At 41.3% G+C, this 19519-nt stretch overlaps 1 protein-coding gene across 1 annotated transcript in view; it reads right to left on the reverse strand.

Moving 5' to 3' along the window:
* The window catches only part of LOC138352371 (prestin-like), a 15820-nt gene extending 120 nt beyond the window's left edge, over positions 1 to 15700 (reverse strand). The window contains exons 1-15 of the mRNA XM_069304829.1: positions 15357 to 15700; positions 14569 to 14672; positions 12118 to 12240; positions 11838 to 12020; positions 11243 to 11353; positions 10344 to 10528; positions 9443 to 9607; positions 8586 to 8690; positions 7910 to 8043; positions 6892 to 7054; positions 6365 to 6541; positions 4891 to 5163; positions 4264 to 4446; positions 2435 to 2564; positions 1 to 1457 (exon numbers count right to left, since the gene is read on the reverse strand). The exon at positions 1 to 1457 is cut by the window's left edge and continues 120 nt beyond it. Of these exons, the coding sequence (XP_069160930.1) occupies positions 1321 to 1457; positions 2435 to 2564; positions 4264 to 4446; positions 4891 to 5163; positions 6365 to 6541; positions 6892 to 7054; positions 7910 to 8043; positions 8586 to 8690; positions 9443 to 9607; positions 10344 to 10528; positions 11243 to 11353; positions 11838 to 12020; positions 12118 to 12240; positions 14569 to 14672; positions 15357 to 15685 (2502 nt within the window). The 5' untranslated portion in view covers positions 15686 to 15700 and the 3' untranslated portion in view covers positions 1 to 1320. The remainder of the gene's footprint in view (positions 1458 to 2434; positions 2565 to 4263; positions 4447 to 4890; positions 5164 to 6364; positions 6542 to 6891; positions 7055 to 7909; positions 8044 to 8585; positions 8691 to 9442; positions 9608 to 10343; positions 10529 to 11242; positions 11354 to 11837; positions 12021 to 12117; positions 12241 to 14568; positions 14673 to 15356) is intronic.
* Positions 15701 to 19519: the final 3819 nt, after the last annotated feature.

Raw genomic sequence — 19519 nt, forward strand, 5'->3', positions numbered from 1 at the left:
CGCAGCTATATGCGGTATAGTGTGTAACATCAACAATATTTTATATAATATGAGCTGCAAGCGACATATAGTGGGATAATACAGCGATATTAGCCGTTTAATCTATATTGTGAAATACGACAATGACAAGAACAGTAGGAAATTGAAATTGAAATTGAAATAAGTTTATTGACGTTAAATACACACAAAGTGATGAGGTAGCTCAAGCTATTCTCACCCCGTTCAGTACATCGTGTTAATACATACATAGACACACATCACAAACAATAAACACATTACCGAACATTCTGAGAGATAAACATATACATTTCCTTGCAGAAGAGTAGGAGTCATGAAAAGAATTCGAACCTATGTGCTCTGGGTACCCCCAAGCACACGCCTTAGACCACTACACCACCACACGGGGCATTAACAACACAACCTGGGATTCAACTGAATCCTCTAGGGTTCCTGAAGCTTACACTGAAGCCTAAGCTGGAGTTTCACACATTGCCCCTTCCCATGCACTCTGGCTTGTAGCCTAAACATTCTAGCCTTCACGGCTAGGTTTCACGGCTCCTACTGCTTTTCTCACACATACATCATGGAAATGTGATTTCACTGTGCATATGACAATGATCTTGGATATTAAAAGATTTAGTGTGATATAGTGGATATTCAGTGATCTTGTGATGATCGCAGCAGTTAAGAGGAATAAAGTTGGATACTACAATGATATTGGCATAATCTTAAGGAGATTATCTGAATGATAATTGGGATAATAATAAGAGCAACATAGTGGGATACTTTAATTATATTGATGACGATCTTAGCACTTAAGAGACGATATTGTGGGAATATAGATATATTAACAATTAGCAGTTAAGAGCGATATAATGCAATACATATATTAAAGACGATATCACCACATGAAAACGATATAGCTGAATAATACAGTAAAAAAGATATTTCAAATAACATAAGCAGTTAATAACGGTATAATAGTGTAATACTTTGATATAAACGATAATAACAGTTCAGAGTTACAGAGTTCAATACTACAATGATATTGGAGATGATGTGGACATGTACGAACATCATATTGGATTCATACCCGTGCCACCTCTTGGGTAGCTTAATCATCATCAGTCATCGAACGGTGACCGACTATCGGTTGTTGTTGTTAAAAGATTCGCTACCTGGAACTAATAGATCCAAACAGCATGGGCTATGGTGAGCCCGACCATCGGTGATCGAACACTGACTCAGCCGGACCCCCACAAGTTGATGGGCGCTGTTCACCAATAAATATATATTTGTAATGCTAATCTGGAGAAGGTATTATATTCCATTGGAAGCAGCAGGTGGTGGGTCAGACTGGGTCAGGGTCTTGACAGCTTCATCAACAGAGTGGAAGATACACTCAGTAGGAATGACTTTGAGCGCTCCACACACTTCCAGGGTCTCCAGCACACTCTCTGTTAACATGAGATATTTCACTAGTAGATAGGTAGCAAATATATTGATAATCTGCATCAAAAATTATTTCTTCAGATATGACTAAAATTATTATAGATACACAATTAATATAATACAAGGTGTTTTCTGTATTTATTATTTAAACTTTGTGAACTTTTTAAATGCAGTTAATTGTGCTGACCATTTTATTTGCATGAAAATGAATATCATAATTGCTATTTTCAAGTTTTGTGGAAACTGGGTGACCTATGCTTCGTGTGGAAATGTTCCTTGCTAGAGCGACCATTGCTCCATCGCTCGCCCTAAGAAAACTCCTTTAGGGAGTGACCAGAGCAGAAACACTTCGCAAGATCAACGAAGATAACTTTCTGAACACTTATGTCATGTAATATGTAAGGTATACGGAAGAAATCAAGAATTACAACAGTGGAAATGGAAAAATCTACAAAAGCGTTTATAGTGTGAAAATGCCATGAAGATATTTTGAGCCCTAAATATATAATAAACCATAAAAATTGAGAAGAGCGTTTGAACATGGTTTGGATTGAGATGGTTTGAACATGTTGAACGACTGGATGATAGTAGACTGGCGAAGAGAGTTAATGCAAGTGAATTGGAGCCTTAGAGGGTATCTTGAGGCTATCTTGAGATGATTTCGGGGCTTAGCGTCCCCGCGGCCCGGTCCTCGATCAGGCCTCCTTTTTGTTACACACCCCCCAGGAAGCATCCCGTAGCAGCTAACTCCCAGGTACCTATTTACTGCTAGGTAACAGAGGCATCAGGGCGAAAGAAACATTTTTGCCCATTTGTCTCCGTCTCCACCGGGGATCGAACCCGGGACCTCAGGACTACGAATCCGAAGCGCTGTCCACCCAGCTGTGAGGCGCCGGGTAGAAGAGGATTGGGAAGTGAATGCGTGAGGAGACAGAGAATGAGGTAGCAGGCTTTACAACCACTCTACATAAAGATGACTTACCTGAGAGAGCTGCCAGACACAGGGTAATTCCTGCTCGCTTGAAATCTTTGCTCAGCTGAGATATAAGGGTACCACCGCTTGAGTCTGTATAGCTGATCCCGCTCATCTCAATCACAAGCCACTCTACATCCTGCAAAGTAACTTATATTATAACTAAGAATAAACATATGCATCTTGTTTGATGCATACAAATAAAACTGCCCAATATATATACATATTTCAATATATGTTTTACGTATTACATATTTTTTTCTTTGTATTTTTCTCCTCAATACAATTATCTACTTTATCTTTCAAGGAAGCTTGTTAAATATCATAATACATCTGCCAACATTTTTAATGAAATATTTTCGACTTCTAAAATTTTTCAAATGATGAACTACACAAAAATAGTTTCAGTACATTCATTTTCTCCAAGAGGGTCAAAATGTAGGACGACCAATGAAAGATGCGTTTTTCAACTATAGCCAAATATACCCATGACATCGCCAGTTTGCCGAAGATTTAAAATGCTTAGACATAGCTCTACTCCAAGACATAACTGGAAAAAAAGCCTCGGGAATAAAGGACTTGCCGGCTTCCTGCTTCCGTCGAAGCCATTACAGATGGAGGACGTCAGGTGCAAACGAATGTAGTGTTTTGTTACGGGGGGACAAAGGAATTTGTGTTATATTATTGGTATATCAGCTACTTCGTGGAACGTCCCGCCTCCATGTTCCACCTGCGACCTACATGTGCAGTACAGATGTCCTAATCAGTTTAAGGGATTCGTTATAAACGGTTGAGAACATTCGTGATTACATGTGTGATAAAAGTTGAATGAGATGACATTGACAAGAATAGGAAAGGAACGAGACTTTAGATGAGAAAATAAATGGTTGGGTGTTAGGAAACCTTCTTTCTGGGTTACCACATTAATGACTCCCTCAGCTGTTAGTTATGAAATCCTAAAATTTTCCGGGTATGAAAGTTAACTTAGTTCTGGTATTGTCTGTGTCGTTCTGCGCTAAACCTTTCCCATTGTTGGTATATGCTTTTGAAGTCGACGTCTCCATGCTCAGCCCATCCTCCAAAAATGAAGGAACTTATAGTAACAACGATTTGATCGATCGTACAGATATGGACGTGATGGATCAATACAAAGTAGACCTAAGTGTTGTCGAATTTGGAGAAATCGAAAAAAAAATTCTATTTATATTGTCAATAAAGCCTAAGCTAACCATCCTAGGCTTAATACACGCTATCTGAGGCCTAATATAATATATATATGTACTATACTAGGCCTAGCATAGTACATATATTTAATATATATAGTACTAGCAATATTTAAGTTGGTTTTTAGCTTTATTTTTTCCGGACTCTGCAAAAAAGAATTGTTCCAAATTCAGGTTTCTATTTGTTCATCACGTCGATATTTTGTACAATGGTGCACATAGCTACAAGAAGTACTACCGCATCAGGAGGATGGGATGTTGTACACAGTAGTCAGGATGGGGGCGCACCAGAGCTGTGCACAGTTCAGTAACCACTTTCCATGCCATGGAGTTAGAGGAGTATTTAAATAAATAAACAGTGCAACATACTAGGCTATTGTAAATGCTAGGCTATAACTGCTGAATGTTCACACATGCAGAAATCAACTGTAACAACGTGTAGGAACATATTATAACAAGAAAAAATAGAAAATACATATGCTGGAAGATATACAAAGTTTAAAACAAAGAAATACCTGTTTCTTGTTGAAACAGAAGAAAGACTTGGCCAAGCTTAGCTGTCTTGTTAATTCTTTTTCTTGTCATGTTCAGAGAACGTTTATTTAACAACCTCACCTTGGTTAGCCGGGTAGTAATATTATCTTCATATTGATGGGGCTTTTGGATTGCCTTTGTGGCAGGCATCTCGGATGGGTCCAGACCAGTGAGGAACACCAGCTGCTGGCGGAAATATTCACTGTTTGCGAAGTTTAATGGTCCACTAAACTGGAATATTCTCAGCATTGGTATTTCTGTTGCCTGTCAGAGAAAAATCAAATAGAATAGTCATATAATTTTGTTGTATGTGAAATGTAATCAATTATTTTCACATGACTTATTGATAACTTTTTGATGAACTTTATTTTAGGCTTCCTCTTAACTCAAGTGAAATTATAAAACATCGACAAAACTATTAAAATACCAATTAATGTATTCCAGAAAGCATGTTCTAAAACTTGCTATTGGGTCAATACTCACAGATAAATTAAATTACTTGCTACTGAGTCAATACTCACAGAGATGAAAAATTACTCACCACGACCCATAATGATTCACTCGATCAGTTTAATATTTCGAATTCAATTGAATAGTTATTAATACTGAATACTCTACAAAAAAACTTTAAGAATAGTTAATTGTACTCATTCAGGTGAGTAATAAACAGACACCAAAAATCTAAATAACATTTTCAACACGACTTACCACAGAATATTTGCTGATATCCAGATATAAATGAGTGTTGGGAACGCGACCAAGCCTGGCAGTTTTGGGTTGTTTAGAGCGGCCCAGAAGGACCAGTATCGACACCACGATGCCCAACAAGAGGCCGTAATCAATGTCAATGATCACCACACCGAGGAATGATGTGATCCACATCATGGCATCAACGCGAGACACAGCCCACACCCTCCTCAAGTCATTCACTTGTAGGAACATTCCTCTCAGAGCCACGACGATAATTGACGAAAGAACGCTCTGTCAAAATGGAAGAAATGGTAATATATCTCATTTATATATTTTATCTACATTACACATTATAAACATCCAGGACCAACTAAAATGACGTCACTATTTATGTTCAGATGCGTGGGTAGGAATGTCTAATTTTCAGCCACGTTATTGTGACACTGTATTCAAACATTATAAATCTTAAAAGGAAGAAATAATTATGGTGGTTTAAGACAGTATACAGTATCACATGTGGCAGCCTCGAGATCTTCACAAGGGCTAGCCTCAACTAACTTTGTAATGTGATTGCTATGGGGTACGTGCCCAACATGGATAGGTTAAAGTTGGAACAATTCAAACGAGTTCACTGTGCCATAGTACATTAAGGAAACCCCGTGAACTCTGGTGACTATGGGACCAGCTCTACCTTTTAGCAGTATAATTTACCACCTGAGACGAGAGAAAATTATGACATCAATCTTTTACATAGCATATACATATGTAATGCACAATATTTTATATCTTGTTCTCGTTAGATTAGGATAGAACAATTATGTTAGATTACGATAAGTTAGGTTGGGTTATGTAAGTTTGTGCTAGGTTGGGTTAAGTTAGAATGTGTTGGCTTGGATTAAGTTATGTTTACTTAAAGAGTAGAGATGATGTAGAGGTGGCAGAAATTTCCTCAGGTCTTAGACCCTGCTCCCTTTTAGACGCTCTAAATGGACAAAATTCAAAATAATGTGTTTTTTTACTGCAACATAAAACATTTAAGTACTGATGTCCTAAAAAAAAAAAGCTCATCAAACAAACTTTGCGCATAATAAGCCATATATGTTCATGACATCATCAACACCGGGTCTCTCCCTTCCATACACCCCTTCCTTCCCTTCCCACATACAGCCCTCTCCTCCCCCATACACTCTCTCCTCCCCCATACCTGGTTGATACCTGGTTGATGGGGTTCTGGGAGTTATTCTACTCCCCAAGCCCGGCCCGAGGCCAGGCTTTACTTGTGAGAGTTTGGTCCACTAGGCTGTTGCTTAGAGACTCTCTCCTCTTCCATACACTCTCTCCTCCCCCATAGACTCTCCCATCTATGGGGGAGAAGTTTCCCAAGTAGCTAATTTTACAATCACATGTCCCGGACACGTATAGGTAGCCTATGCATACTGACACGTGATACATATCGACACAAGCACCTGCTTGACCCAAACTCGATACTCACATTGGGAAGAGTTTCAAACAACTTTGCAACAAAGAGTAGGACAAAGAGGAGGAGGCTGCAACAGATGAAGTTAGCCAGCTGTGTCACACCGCCGGCAGCTTCCTGGATCAGTGAGCGTGACAGCGAGGTACAGATGGGAGGACAGCCAAAGAACGACCCAAACACATTGCTCGCACCCTGTACAAAAAAATGTTAAAATTCACATTTTTGTCTTTACGATAAGAAAGACGTCCGTGACGACATTTTTCATACATTACACAACACACATTTGTGACTTACAAGATATAAATTTTAATCAATATATTGATGATTTAAATAGCTAAATATTTAATAAAAAATATACATGTTCGTAATTAATTTGTTACAGAATAAATACGCTTTTATTCTTTTAACATGATGTTCTATATAGATGTTGCCTACAAGAAGCAGCGTAAATATCAGGGATTAAGTACTAGTCCATAACATACTTCTTGTACTCTTAGAGAACTCCATACTCCATCACCAACAAGTTCAACACGTCATCTTACCATAGCATAAAGTTCCTGAGTTGCATCAACTTTGTAATTGTGACGTTTGGCAAATATTTTGGCCATAGAGAAGGACACGGTCAAGGCCACAATGCTGATGACTATAGAGTCAACGGCCACGGCAGGTATCAGCTCAACTGGTGGGAGTGTAGGCTTCGGCAACCTGCAACAATATAACCCACATAACTTATATATACAAACGTAAATAAAATACTCGTAACTTTAACATTTCAAAGAACAATCATCTTCCTTGTATAAAAACTTTGTTTTTCTTCTTTTCCTGACAATAGCCAGAAATATATTTACTTGAGAGCTACCATCCAGTAGCTTAATGGCGACAGGAAGCCTGATGCTTGTCATAGGTCCCTTCCCCCCCCCCCCCCCCGCCCATTTTTCATAAGGATTTTGTCCAATTGAATTTTGACCGGCAGCAATGTCTTCGTATTTTCAGCTTTGTTTCCTAGGATCTAGTTTATAGTGTTTGATCCAAACACAGCATCAAGGTGGAGTCTCTGGCATCAATATGTGAACTCCCTATCTAGATAGACGAGGAGTCACAATAACGTGGCTGAAATATGTTGACCAGACCACACACTAGAAAGTGAAGGGACGACGACGTTTCGGTCCGTCCTGGACCATTCTCAAGTGGATTGTGCATCACATTCTCACAATCGACTTGAGAATGATCCAGGACGGACCGAAACGTCGTCGTCCCTTCACTTTCTAGTGTGTGGTTTGGTCAACCTATCTAGACAGCTTTCACAAGATCGATGATGCATGAGTTGTAGATGTTTCATACCTGTGAAGGGTGTAGGGGTGAAGTCTAAGATATTTACATTCTTTTACATCTTTCCTGTGTCCTCTAGAAGGAAATTAGAGGAACCAGCTGGATTAGACATGTGAACATTGAAACACCAGATACTGCGCTTGCTGGCCAGACGCCCCCACCCAAAAACGTTAGGGGGGAAATGTTAATATATGAAGAATACTTTATCGTCATTTCTAAGTAATTACTCACCCTGTGGGAATATCGCCAACAATCCTTATGTTGTAAGTGTTGTGGAGGTCGCCCAAGTAGGACGCCAGTGTTCCAACCGTGACAACGATGAGTTCGATAGGAACGGGAATCTTGGTTTTTGTCAGGAGCCAAGGCTATGAGGAGACGAGAGCGGTATTAACATACTATATAGAAGTACTGGCTTTAGTACCCGGCATTACTCGTGGGACGGAGGCCACATCTACACCATACACGACCTTCATTGTAACCGTCTACGCTACACCTGATGTTATTGAAACCATCAACGCATTTTTAACTGTGAATTGAAGTTAAATTGTCAAATATCTACTAACGGGGAGTTATTTCACACTGTTATACGGATGTGGAATTTGGGGACAATTTCCAGATAATATAAGAGGCTCTGGAAGATGATAGTAGGGAGATGCCTAGCGCTAATGACAAATTCAGCCTTTCTGAATTTTGTATTCTATATTACTTAATATAATGCATAACTTATGGAGAAATTAGCTTATTTACAAACGCAATAAGTTGCAATTATAATTATTAGTAATTAGCTTAACATAATAACTAAATATATCAGGGTAATACAAATTAATGTCTAGAATATTTTTGCATAAACTGAGACATGATAATTATATAGTGTCACAGAGGAAGAAATCACAAGTTAAAGATTAACCTTGAGTAGGTCGGAGCTGGCCACCAATACTACTATTGTTACGGAAGAAATGATTAACTCGGCTGGATTACATTCCAACAATTGGCCAAAGATTTCTTGATATGTCTGAAAAAAAGAAAGAAGTACATATATATATATATATATATATATATATATATATATATATATATATATAATATATATATATATATATATATATATATATATATATATATATATATATATATATATATATATATATATATATATATCGCTTGAATCATCGGGAATTTTGATGACTGGTGTTAATGATGATGGTGTGGATGATTTTGCTCAATATCTGCATTGCCTTACAAAGTGATTGCTTCTGTATACATCTTTACAAAGTACGTTACAGTAAATTTAGTTTAGGCTTCTAAAGCATTTTTAACGATATTACATTTATGGAAGAGCAGAGTGACACCTGCGATGGTTATTGTACCTTAAGAACCCATCCTCCCTTGCTGAGATGTGATGAAATTCCATAAGTTTTTATTATAAAAATACTAAAAAATACATCCCCTTACTTGCATGCCTACTGACTTACGACCCTCACTAAAGTGCTAATATAACTAGGCCTACTTATGTGAAGTCTGTATATATATATATATATATATATATATATATATATATATATATATATATATATATATATATATATATATATATATATATATATATATATCAGTATCTATTAGGGGAATATATTTATGCATTTTTAGAATTTTTGCTTAACGTTTGACACTTTAAAATGAGTGAAATTTACTAACATAATTCCCAACTTAAAGTTTTATGAATGAACGAAAGAAAATAATTAACATAAAAACACATTTCCTTACATAAATTATTTTCAAGGGGCCGTTGTATGTGTTGACTTGTATACCCAGAAGGTATTTAATCTGTGACGTGAGGATATGGAAGGCGGCCGCCGTGGTGAAGCCAGACACCAACATGTCAGAGAGGAAGTCACACAGACTCCCCAGCTGCAGCAGACCCAGCACCACCTGCAAGCAAGTTTGAGTTAGTCAATCCCAAGATATAAAATAAGGAGGTACTATGAAAAGTCTCGCACTTGCTTTTAGTCAATATTGGCTTGTTTAATAAGTGCATATGTGACATACTAATTTATTGTGAATATTTTAGTTTACCTTGAAAAGCTTCATAGAAAACACCGACCTCACCTAACCTTCTTAGTATGTTAAGGTAAGCATCTTATTGCTTCGTATTTACAATTATTACTTAACCTATCAACGGTATAGGTTAAGTAATAATTGTAATTAAGAAGCAATAAGATGCTTATCTTAACATACTAAGAAGGTTAGGTGAGGTCGGTGTTTTCTATGAAGCTTTCAAGGTAAACTAAAATATTCACAATCAATTAGTATGTCACATATGCACTTATTAAACAAGCCAATATTGACTGTAAGCAAGTGCGAGAACGGGTTGGAAAAGTAGTGTCTTACAAACATCCATGGCTGATCTATACATAGATCTGTGCATAGATCAAACATCTATGCACAGGTTGGCTTTAGTTCCCCCTTATTTCGAATGTTATGTCAATTAGAGAGAACGGGCGGGGTAACTACAACAGTTCATCGCACTAAATGTTTTAATATTCAATTCAATATATATTTAACCAAGCCTCCCTGAATGGAGAGATACGTGGCGTGGGAGAATATTGGGCATACGTGAAGAGCCCATTAATGTTGAATGTGTAAGTAAAGTATGACTCTTGTATACCTGCACTATACCGTTGACAAGTGCCACCACCGCTGCCACCTGTGTGGCCGTGTACATCTGCGTGGTGTTGGCACCCAGGCCCTCAGTAATGTTGCCATCAAGAGACGACACAGGGACGTTACTCGGTGTTGTAGCAAATTGTTGCACAACTGCTCCCGTCATGAGGCATATAACTCCAAATGAGCCTGTAAGTAGTATTAACACAATTTATATAGCCCCAGGCCTTATTAATGGGGGTCTTTCAGTTAGGTAAGTGTGAAATATGGCATGCGATTAACGTAGAGTTTTGACTGAAAAGAAACTAGATTGGATAAATTAGACAATTCAGACGCATTGGCATGAGGTACCTGGAGCTTTGCAATTACTTTATTTACTCTCGTGTTCTTGAGGATATCCTTATAATGCACCAAGATTTTGCCTGTGCAGACTACTTATCACATGTCTCTGTATGACTAACCATCCTGTGTGATGGGGATTTTTAGCATCACGTAGCTAGTTTTGTGACACACTGTACTCCCCTTCATATAGTGTAGGGCAGCTGCACACATGCAAATATACCTGAATGTGTTAATAAAACAATAGATAGAGGAAGAGAAGAAACAGGAAAGCAAAGCTTCTGAAACCTATAAATTTGTTTCAGTGCTTCTTAAGAGAGAAGGAGGAAAAGATAACTAGATAGAGAGACAGCTAGAGATAAGTTAAAATATAGACAGATAGAGATTTGTTTTATTAATGCGTTAAGTTATCATCATTCCAAATTCATATCCCCAAATCTTATCATTATTATAAGCCAAAACATTCCAATATTGTGAGAATTAAATGGATATAGGCCTATAAGCACAAGAACATCTTCAACAGCCAAAAACGTGACAAGGCCTATAGCCAAATATTAGACCTACCCATAGCGGAGTGTCGGGAGGTGGCAAGTAGGCCATATATAAGGAGGGGGAAGAAGGCCATGTAGATCCCAGCGATGGGTGGCAGCTCCCCCAGAAGAGCAAAACCCATTCCTGGAAATAATTGCAAATAATAAAAAAACAAACAAAAATAGAAGACTTATCTGTTGATGCTATTTACACACACACACACACACACACACACACACACACACACACACACACACACACACACACACACACACACACACACACATACACACATACACACACACAAACACGGGACACCACGAGCTCTCTTTCTCTCTCTCTCTCTCTCTCTCTCTCTCTCTCTCTCTCTCTCTCTCTCTCTCTCTCTCTCTCTCTCTCTCTCTCTCTCTCCCTCCCTCCCTCTCTCTCTCTCTCTCTCTCTCTCTTCATTTAGGGGGACCTTAATAACCCTGCAGAAGTTGATAGACCCGAACAACAAACCAACCAGCTGGGCTGACAGCCATTACCATAACGGACACATCTCTATCCCTTATCTGCGATCATAAATTAGTTCAGTTTTACTTTTCAACTTCAGACAGTACAAAAAGCTGTGGGGGCAGGACCTCACCCTGTGGGATGTGCACAATGCCGACGGTGACGCCGGCCACCACGTCGCCCAGCAGAGAGGAGCGGACATCATAGTTGGGCAGCCAGGAGAGGATGGGCACCCGAGCCTTCACTGCTGATACTACACACCCTCCAGAACACGAACACATCTCTTTCATCTTGGCTTTAATGCTTTCATAAAAACCTGCCGTGATAAATTTGTAATTATTTATATTGAGGATGTATAATATAAGACTTTTTGCTACGTCTAGCAGAATGTTTATAGTTGAGAGACACAGTACCTGGTTTGGGTGGTGGAGAGTAGTGGTACTTGAGTCTGGGCAGCACCTCACATGCTTCACACCCTCGACCTCCAGCCTCGCCCTCAGCCATCCCTTCACACCGGTGGAACGAGGTCCGCCTCACTGTAAACGAAACATGTTCATCCTCAGACACCTTCAACAGCTCTGTCGGTGATATCTTCCTGGAAAACAATACTTCCAGACACACTGCTCGAAATCCAAAGAACAAGACGAACTGAACCTCAACAAGAAGGATCAGACCTGGCCTAAGAACCTCTGTAGTGGGCACAATGTCCAAGAGCAACGTCAAATCAACGACAATTGAAGGGAAGGGAATTATCACGGGGAAACGCCAAGCCATTACGACTATATAGCACTTGGAAGGGGTCAGGATAAGGATTTGGGATGGGACGGGGGGAAGGAATGGTGCCCAACCACTTGGACGGTCGGGGATTGAACGCCGACCTGCATGAAGCGAGACCGTCGCTCTACCGTCCAGCCCAAGTGGTTGGGGCTCAACGTCAATTGAGCGTTGATTCAAAGTCGTACCCAACGCCATTCATGGACATTGTAGCCACTAAGTAGAGGGAAATAGTAGCACCCAAAACGTGGGCCGGAATACAATTATGACGTCACACACCTTGTGCATACCATGTATATCTATACTATAAGAGAGAATGTCTGCGTATCTGTCTGTCTGTCCAAAGTTGGAGGCCAGATGCTTGGGGCTAGCCTCACCGAACTTCGTAGGGGAATGGATCTGAGGTTCGGGACTGGCATAGGCTGGTAGGGTAGGCCTACGTTAAATACTTTGAGAAATATCAGCCTGTAACCCCACCCCTTTGTGCGAGTTTCATGAACTGTAAAATAATTTTACAGATGTGTTTTCCGTAGAGTTTACTGCACATTTTTATGAGTTTCTCGAAAACTAATTCGGGTTACATTGATGAAACTAGTGAGTAGGGAAGATGGTTAGAGTGATGGAGATAGTATGTAGTGAAGATGAGAGATGGTGACAGGGGAAAGATGTGGGGAGAGGGTTATCTTGTGATTATCTTGAGATGATTTCGGGGCTTTTTTTTTAGTGTCCCCGCGGCCCGGTCCTCGACTAGGCTTCCACCCCCAGCAAGCAGCCCGTGACAGCTGACTAACACCCAGGTACCTATTTTACTGCTAGGTAACAGGGGCATAGGGTGAAAGAAACTTTGCCCATTGTTTCTCGCCGGCGCCTGGGATCGAACCCAGGACCACAGGATCACAAGTCCAGTGTGCTGAGGTCCAGGCCCTAAGGTCCAGCTGTGGTACCGTTACTGTGTGGCGCTACCTCTCCCCTGGGGCCACATGTACGTGTATATATTACTTTATGTTTAATCCAGAACTGCCTTAAAAGCTCCACCAATAACCATTTTCTAACGCCAGCGGTGAGGAATTATTGTGCACCGCATTCTCATCCAGCGCGCGTATGATTATTGTGCACCTCGTACTCATCTACTAAGCTGTAGTTTATTGTGCATCCTATACTCATCATGTGAGGGGCAAGCGCAAAATTATTACACAGATCACACACGTTTTAATCAAACCCAACTGGATGTTAATTATCAAGACGTCAGCATTCCGAGCAGAGGAGAGAAGGAAGGGTTAACTGTGATATATTCGTGTGGTCCAGCTGTCACCAGTTACACCGGACCACTTCCATTAACGGGTCCACCGGACACAATACCCAGTTAACAGTCAGGTCAAGCCTGGAGTTTACTGTTACTGCCCCGATACACACACCTCTATACATCCATCCCTTTGTGTGTATTTTACCTCAATAAACTTATTTCAGTTTCAATTTCTATACATCCACATTCGCTGGAGTGTTCTTCCTCTGTATTACTCTTTTTGTTCATAATTATAAACAAATAATTTCTTTTTGGACTCATTGGAAAATCCTTTGGTATTTGGGTAGGGAATTTAGGATGGGACTAAGGCCGTACAAAGCTGGTAATAGGTACAGGCCCGTGGGAAATGTGACCCCTATTTCAAGCTGCTCATTAAGTATTTATGTAACTAGTACTTAATACATATATATATATATGTGTGTATATCACGAAAATAAACACGTGATTAAGAATGTGACAATGTCAGACCACGGAGGAAAAATGAAACAGGAAATTTCCTTAAGTACTTTCGTATATTAAATACATCTTCAGAAGGTGAAGATGTATTCACCTTCTGAAGATGTATTTAATATACGAAAGTACTTAAGGAAATTTCCTGTTTCATTTTTCCTCCGTGGTCTGACATTGTCATATATATATATATATATATATATATATATATATATATATGGGGTATATACATATGCATGTGTATAAGATGTGCTGACAAGTAATACAACAGAATAAAAGAACTGGAACGATTTATGAACAGATAATAACAAGGAGCCAAGCCACCTGGCCCACTTGCCTTGGTCCAGCCCCGGACGGGAGACACGCCAAGAGACACACACGTACACACTTCCAACAGAGCTGAGGACAGGTTCGTCAACCACCTCTGGCTCACCCTCAGACCTGCAAACGTTGACAAGATAAGGAGCAAGAAGAGCGGTTGCGCGTGACGTCTGAGTTACACAAACTTCTTACGCTAGCCACTCAGACAAAAGTTTACATGTCACGTCTTAGACGAAGGTCAAGTTGACTTTGAGAAAAGATCACAAAGATCCTGGACGTCGGGATGAGTTACACTGGTCACTCTCTCTGGTCCTACAGCACCAATACAACCCTCGAATGTCGCCAATGCAAGAGATTATGCGGCACTGGAAAGTGGACCAGGAAAACCTCTTTAAAGCGGAATAAAACAAAGCAAGAATACATAGGTTAAAGCTGGAAACTGATGAGTTGAAGTACTCGTATCATGTGTGAGTGTTCAACAAGTCCACGTTCCATTGTGCCACTTTCCCCTCAGTTATGGTGGCATCCCTCTCACTTATGGTGGCACTCCCCCTGTCCCGTGGTCTCATTTACTTCTCACCCCATCGTGTTACTCTCTCACCTATGGTGTCACCGCCAGTCAACCATGAAATCATCCTCTAACGCATAGTGGCACTCCCCCCCTCACGATGGCACTCTCCCTGCCCAATGGTCTCACCCTCCTTCACCCACGATGACACCCACATCTATGATGGAGCACATAGAGTCGTTTTCACTGGCAGCAACACACATATAATCCGAATTGAGAGAGTAAAGTAGCAGTACCTTGTTATGTGGCTGAGACACGCAACTGTGGCGGTGGTGGGGTCCCCAGGATGGTTGCTCATGCACTCTGGGGGTCTGCTTGTGGTGGGGTCCAGGGGGGAGGGTTTTGCTATGCTCTCTGGTAGTTTAGCATTTATTGATGTCCTGTGGAGATGGGTTATGCACTGTTGAAGGGTCCCACGGAGGATGGAGACGTACTCTCGGGGGTCCTGCTGTGATGGAGTCCCACGTGCCTCTGTCTGCACCACAGGTTGGACTGTGGTATACCCTGGTGGAGGGAGGAGGAGCGTATATCCATACCTGGACACTGGGAGACTACAGAAGAACATCCTGATTGGCTGGCAGCTCCGAGCGCCAAAATTACACAACTTATTATCTGCTTCTCAGCTATCCATCGAGAAGCTTCCCCTCCTATTTCCTCCTAGACCAATCACAGCAGTAGCTTCAGCATTATTGCCAAAGCAAGAAAGATCGACAGAGGTGCATCACGCCATCTGTCGATGGTGTGGTTAAACTGGAATCATCTGGAACAGGAGAGATGAGACGTCCATCTGTTCATCTTGAACTTTCTTTCCCATTCCATCCTCCTTTTCCTGACCGGTTGTGGTTGATTGTGGCAGTGACGGATTATTTAATTTTAATTGTAAGCTTGTTTTAATCATTTGTAAGATAACACATTACAAATTTAATTGTTGATTTGTTTAAAATCGTGTATAGCAACCCTCGCTCTGGTCTTGTAGTGTTGCTGGTGTATAGCAACCCTCGCTCTACACCTGTAGCGTTGGTGGTGTATAGCAACCCTCGCTCTACACCTGTATTGTTGGTGTATAGCAACCCACGCTCTACACCTGTATTGTTGGTGTATAGCAACCCACGCTCTACACCTGTATTGTTGGTGTATAGCAACCCACGCTCTACACCTGTATTGTTGGTGTATAGCAACCCACGCTCTACACTTGTAGCGTTAGTGGTGTATAGCAACCCTCGCTCTACACCTGTAGTGTTGGTGGTGTATAGCAACCATCGCTCTACACCTGTAGCGTTGGTGGTGTATAGCAACCCTCGCTCTACACCTGTAGTGTTGGTGGTGTATAGCAACCCTCGCTCTACACCTGTATTGTTGGTGTATAGCAACCCACGCTCTACACCTGTATTGTTGGTGTATAGCAACCCACGCTCTACACCTGTATTGTTGGTGTATAGCAACCCACGCTCTACACCTGTATTGTTGGTGTATAGCAACCCACGCTCTACACTTGTAGCGTTAGTGGTGTATAGCAACCCTCGCTCTACACCTGTAGTGTTGGTGGTGTATAGCAACCATCGCTCTACACCTGTAGCGTTGGTGGTGTATAGCAACCCTCGCTCTACACCTGTAGCGTTGGTGGTGTATAGCAACCCTCGCTCTACACCTGTAGCGTTGGTGGTGTATAGCAACCCTCGCTCTACACCTGTAGTGTTGGTGGTGTATAGCAACCCTCGCTCTACAGCTGTAGTGTTGGTGGTGTATAGCAACCCTCGCTCTACACCTGTAGCGTTGGTGGTGTATAGCAACCCTCGCTCTACACCTGTAGCGTTGGTGGTGTATAGCAACCCTCGCTCTACACCTGTAGCGTTGGTGGTGTATAGCAACCCTCGCTCTACACCTGTAGCGTTAGTGGTGTATAGCAACCCACGCTCTACACCTGTAGTGTTGGTGGTGTATAGCAACCCACGCTCTACACCTGTAGCGTTGGTGGTGTATAGCAACCCACGCTCTACACCTGTAGCGTTGGTGGTGTATAGCAACCCTCGCTCTACACCTGTAGCGTTGGTGGTGTATAGCAACCCTCGCTCTACACCTGTAGCGTTGGTGGTGTATAGCAACCCTCGCTCTACACCTGTAGCGTTGGTGGTGTATAGCAACCCTCGCTCTAGACCTGTAGCGTTGGTGGTGTATAGCAACCCTCGCTCTACACCTGTAGCGTTAGTGGTGTATAGCAACGATCGCTCTACACCTGTAGTGTTGGTGATGTATAGCAACGATCGCTCTACACCTGTAGTGTTGGTGATGTATAGCAACCCTCGCTCTACACCTGTAGCGTTGGTGATGTATAGCAACCCTCGCTCTACACCTGTAATATTGGTGATGTATGCTGTGACAGAAAGAGAGGCAGATTAGGAGATAAGAAACAGAGACAGAGACCTCGTCAATCAAGTCTCAGACGGGTATGTAGTTACATAAAGATGCTTCACCTGATTGACCAGAATACATAATGGCTGCCCATTCACAACCTCTCTAGGCGCTAACTATGTGTCTAGTTGGCACAATTAGGCCATCTGGCACCGGCGGACTAGCACATGACTGGTAACCATCTGGCAACTAGCTGGCTATCTTACTGCCATCTACACAGTGAACTGGTGACTGTTGCCACGAGGACTCTGTAGATATAGAAGTTAAAGAATAAACAAAGGCACCAATAATGCATTACACACTGTCATATGCCCTGACACACAGACTGTCATATGCCCCCACATGACTGGCGTGCAGTACGAGTTGCAAGATAAATACAAAAGCTTCCCCTGAATGCGGAACATGCATGAACGTTGCGTCAGAGTAACTGGTCACAGGCGGTTTTAATAACATGAACACAAGCCATCTTGATCATTACTGGCTTTAGTCGCATGAAATCCAACCAACATCTCCCATTTTCTATGATTTCAACGCTAGACAATTAAACAAATAATGATATTTATTTAGGTTATATATGGAATTTGTAACAAATATATATGAACCCGAGGGAGGGGAGGGGGGGGAAAGTGGCTTACATATATAGCTTCTGTATCAAGTTAGGAGAGTGGGCTGCGTCATAACTTAGAGGGGGTTAAATGAACAAAGGGCCGTGACGAGGGTTCGAACCTCGTTAATTTGTTCATTTGATGCATCACGCTATTGTGATTTTTGTGTGTAAGGGGGTTACATTACAAGGGTTATATACATCTAGAGGTGTATACTATTACAGTATACCGCTTACCGGTGTATATACATCGAGAGTTAACTTTAATCCTGGACTATGGTCAGACTAAAGTAAACTTGCTGCTTGACCAGTAAATGGTTGTGGTGGTCTTAATAACCCTCCAGATGTTGCGTCCGGAATGACCTCGTAGCGTTTACCAGCTCGTACACTGTTTTAATAAATACAGACTTAAGCTGTCATGATTCAGGGAAAGATATACAAGTTTCGTAAGTGCGCACTTATATACTTGATGAATCCTAGCCCGGGACTCCAGCCATTCTCTTAATTAAGCTCTCGGAACACACAGAGATCACACTAACGTGATGCATCAAAGTGTCTGGGATACTCCCGGACGCAGGTTCGAATCCTCGTCACGGCCCTTGAGGATTTGTTCAAGCTCTCGGAAGGTGCATGATCTCTCCTAGAATAAGATGCATATTGAAATGCACATTGAACATCCACCCACATTCGAGAGACAACCCGGTTTACAGCTCAACCTTGGACGAGTTGGCTAAGCCAGCAGTGACTTGAAACAACGTGATGTAGCTTGGTGCTATAGCTTTAGCACATGCATAATGAAACCACATTAGCCTTATATATCAATGAAAGCTTCTGGATCTCTAGAGGAGTCAGTGGTATCCCAAGTTACAATGCTTTTGACCATGTCGTGGTGCAATGGTCTAGTGCGTGGGCCTATCAGTACCAAGTGTGCGGGTTCGAAGCCTCCTCATGGCTCCTACCAATTTTCTCATTAGCACATGAGGTTTGAACACCACTATTGTTATTGTTCCATGCAGTGTCTAACTCTGATGCTCATCTGTTTTACAGGTGGATGTGGTCAAGGAACTGCAATCCCGAGGCTAGACGAGCCCCACCCTCTTCTATTTATGGTCTGAGTGGCCATAACCAGGTGAGTAGGGGAATCAGAAGCAGAATGGGGAAGCTCAGTAAAATACGATAAAGATTGGGATTAAAAAGGATAGTAGCCTAACCACTTTTGATATGTAGATGATTTTGAGACTGCGATATGAGCTATGTTTTGGTATATCATTGATGGCAATACATCCCATGCTCACGTTAGTAATTGTGATATTTTGATAATAATAATAATAATAATTTATTTACACAAATATACATATGATACATGAACAGACGACGATACATAGG

The sequence above is a fragment of the Procambarus clarkii genome, chromosome 53 (assembly GCF_040958095.1).
Source record: "Procambarus clarkii isolate CNS0578487 chromosome 53, FALCON_Pclarkii_2.0, whole genome shotgun sequence".
NCBI lineage: Eukaryota > Metazoa > Arthropoda > Malacostraca > Decapoda > Cambaridae > Procambarus > Procambarus clarkii.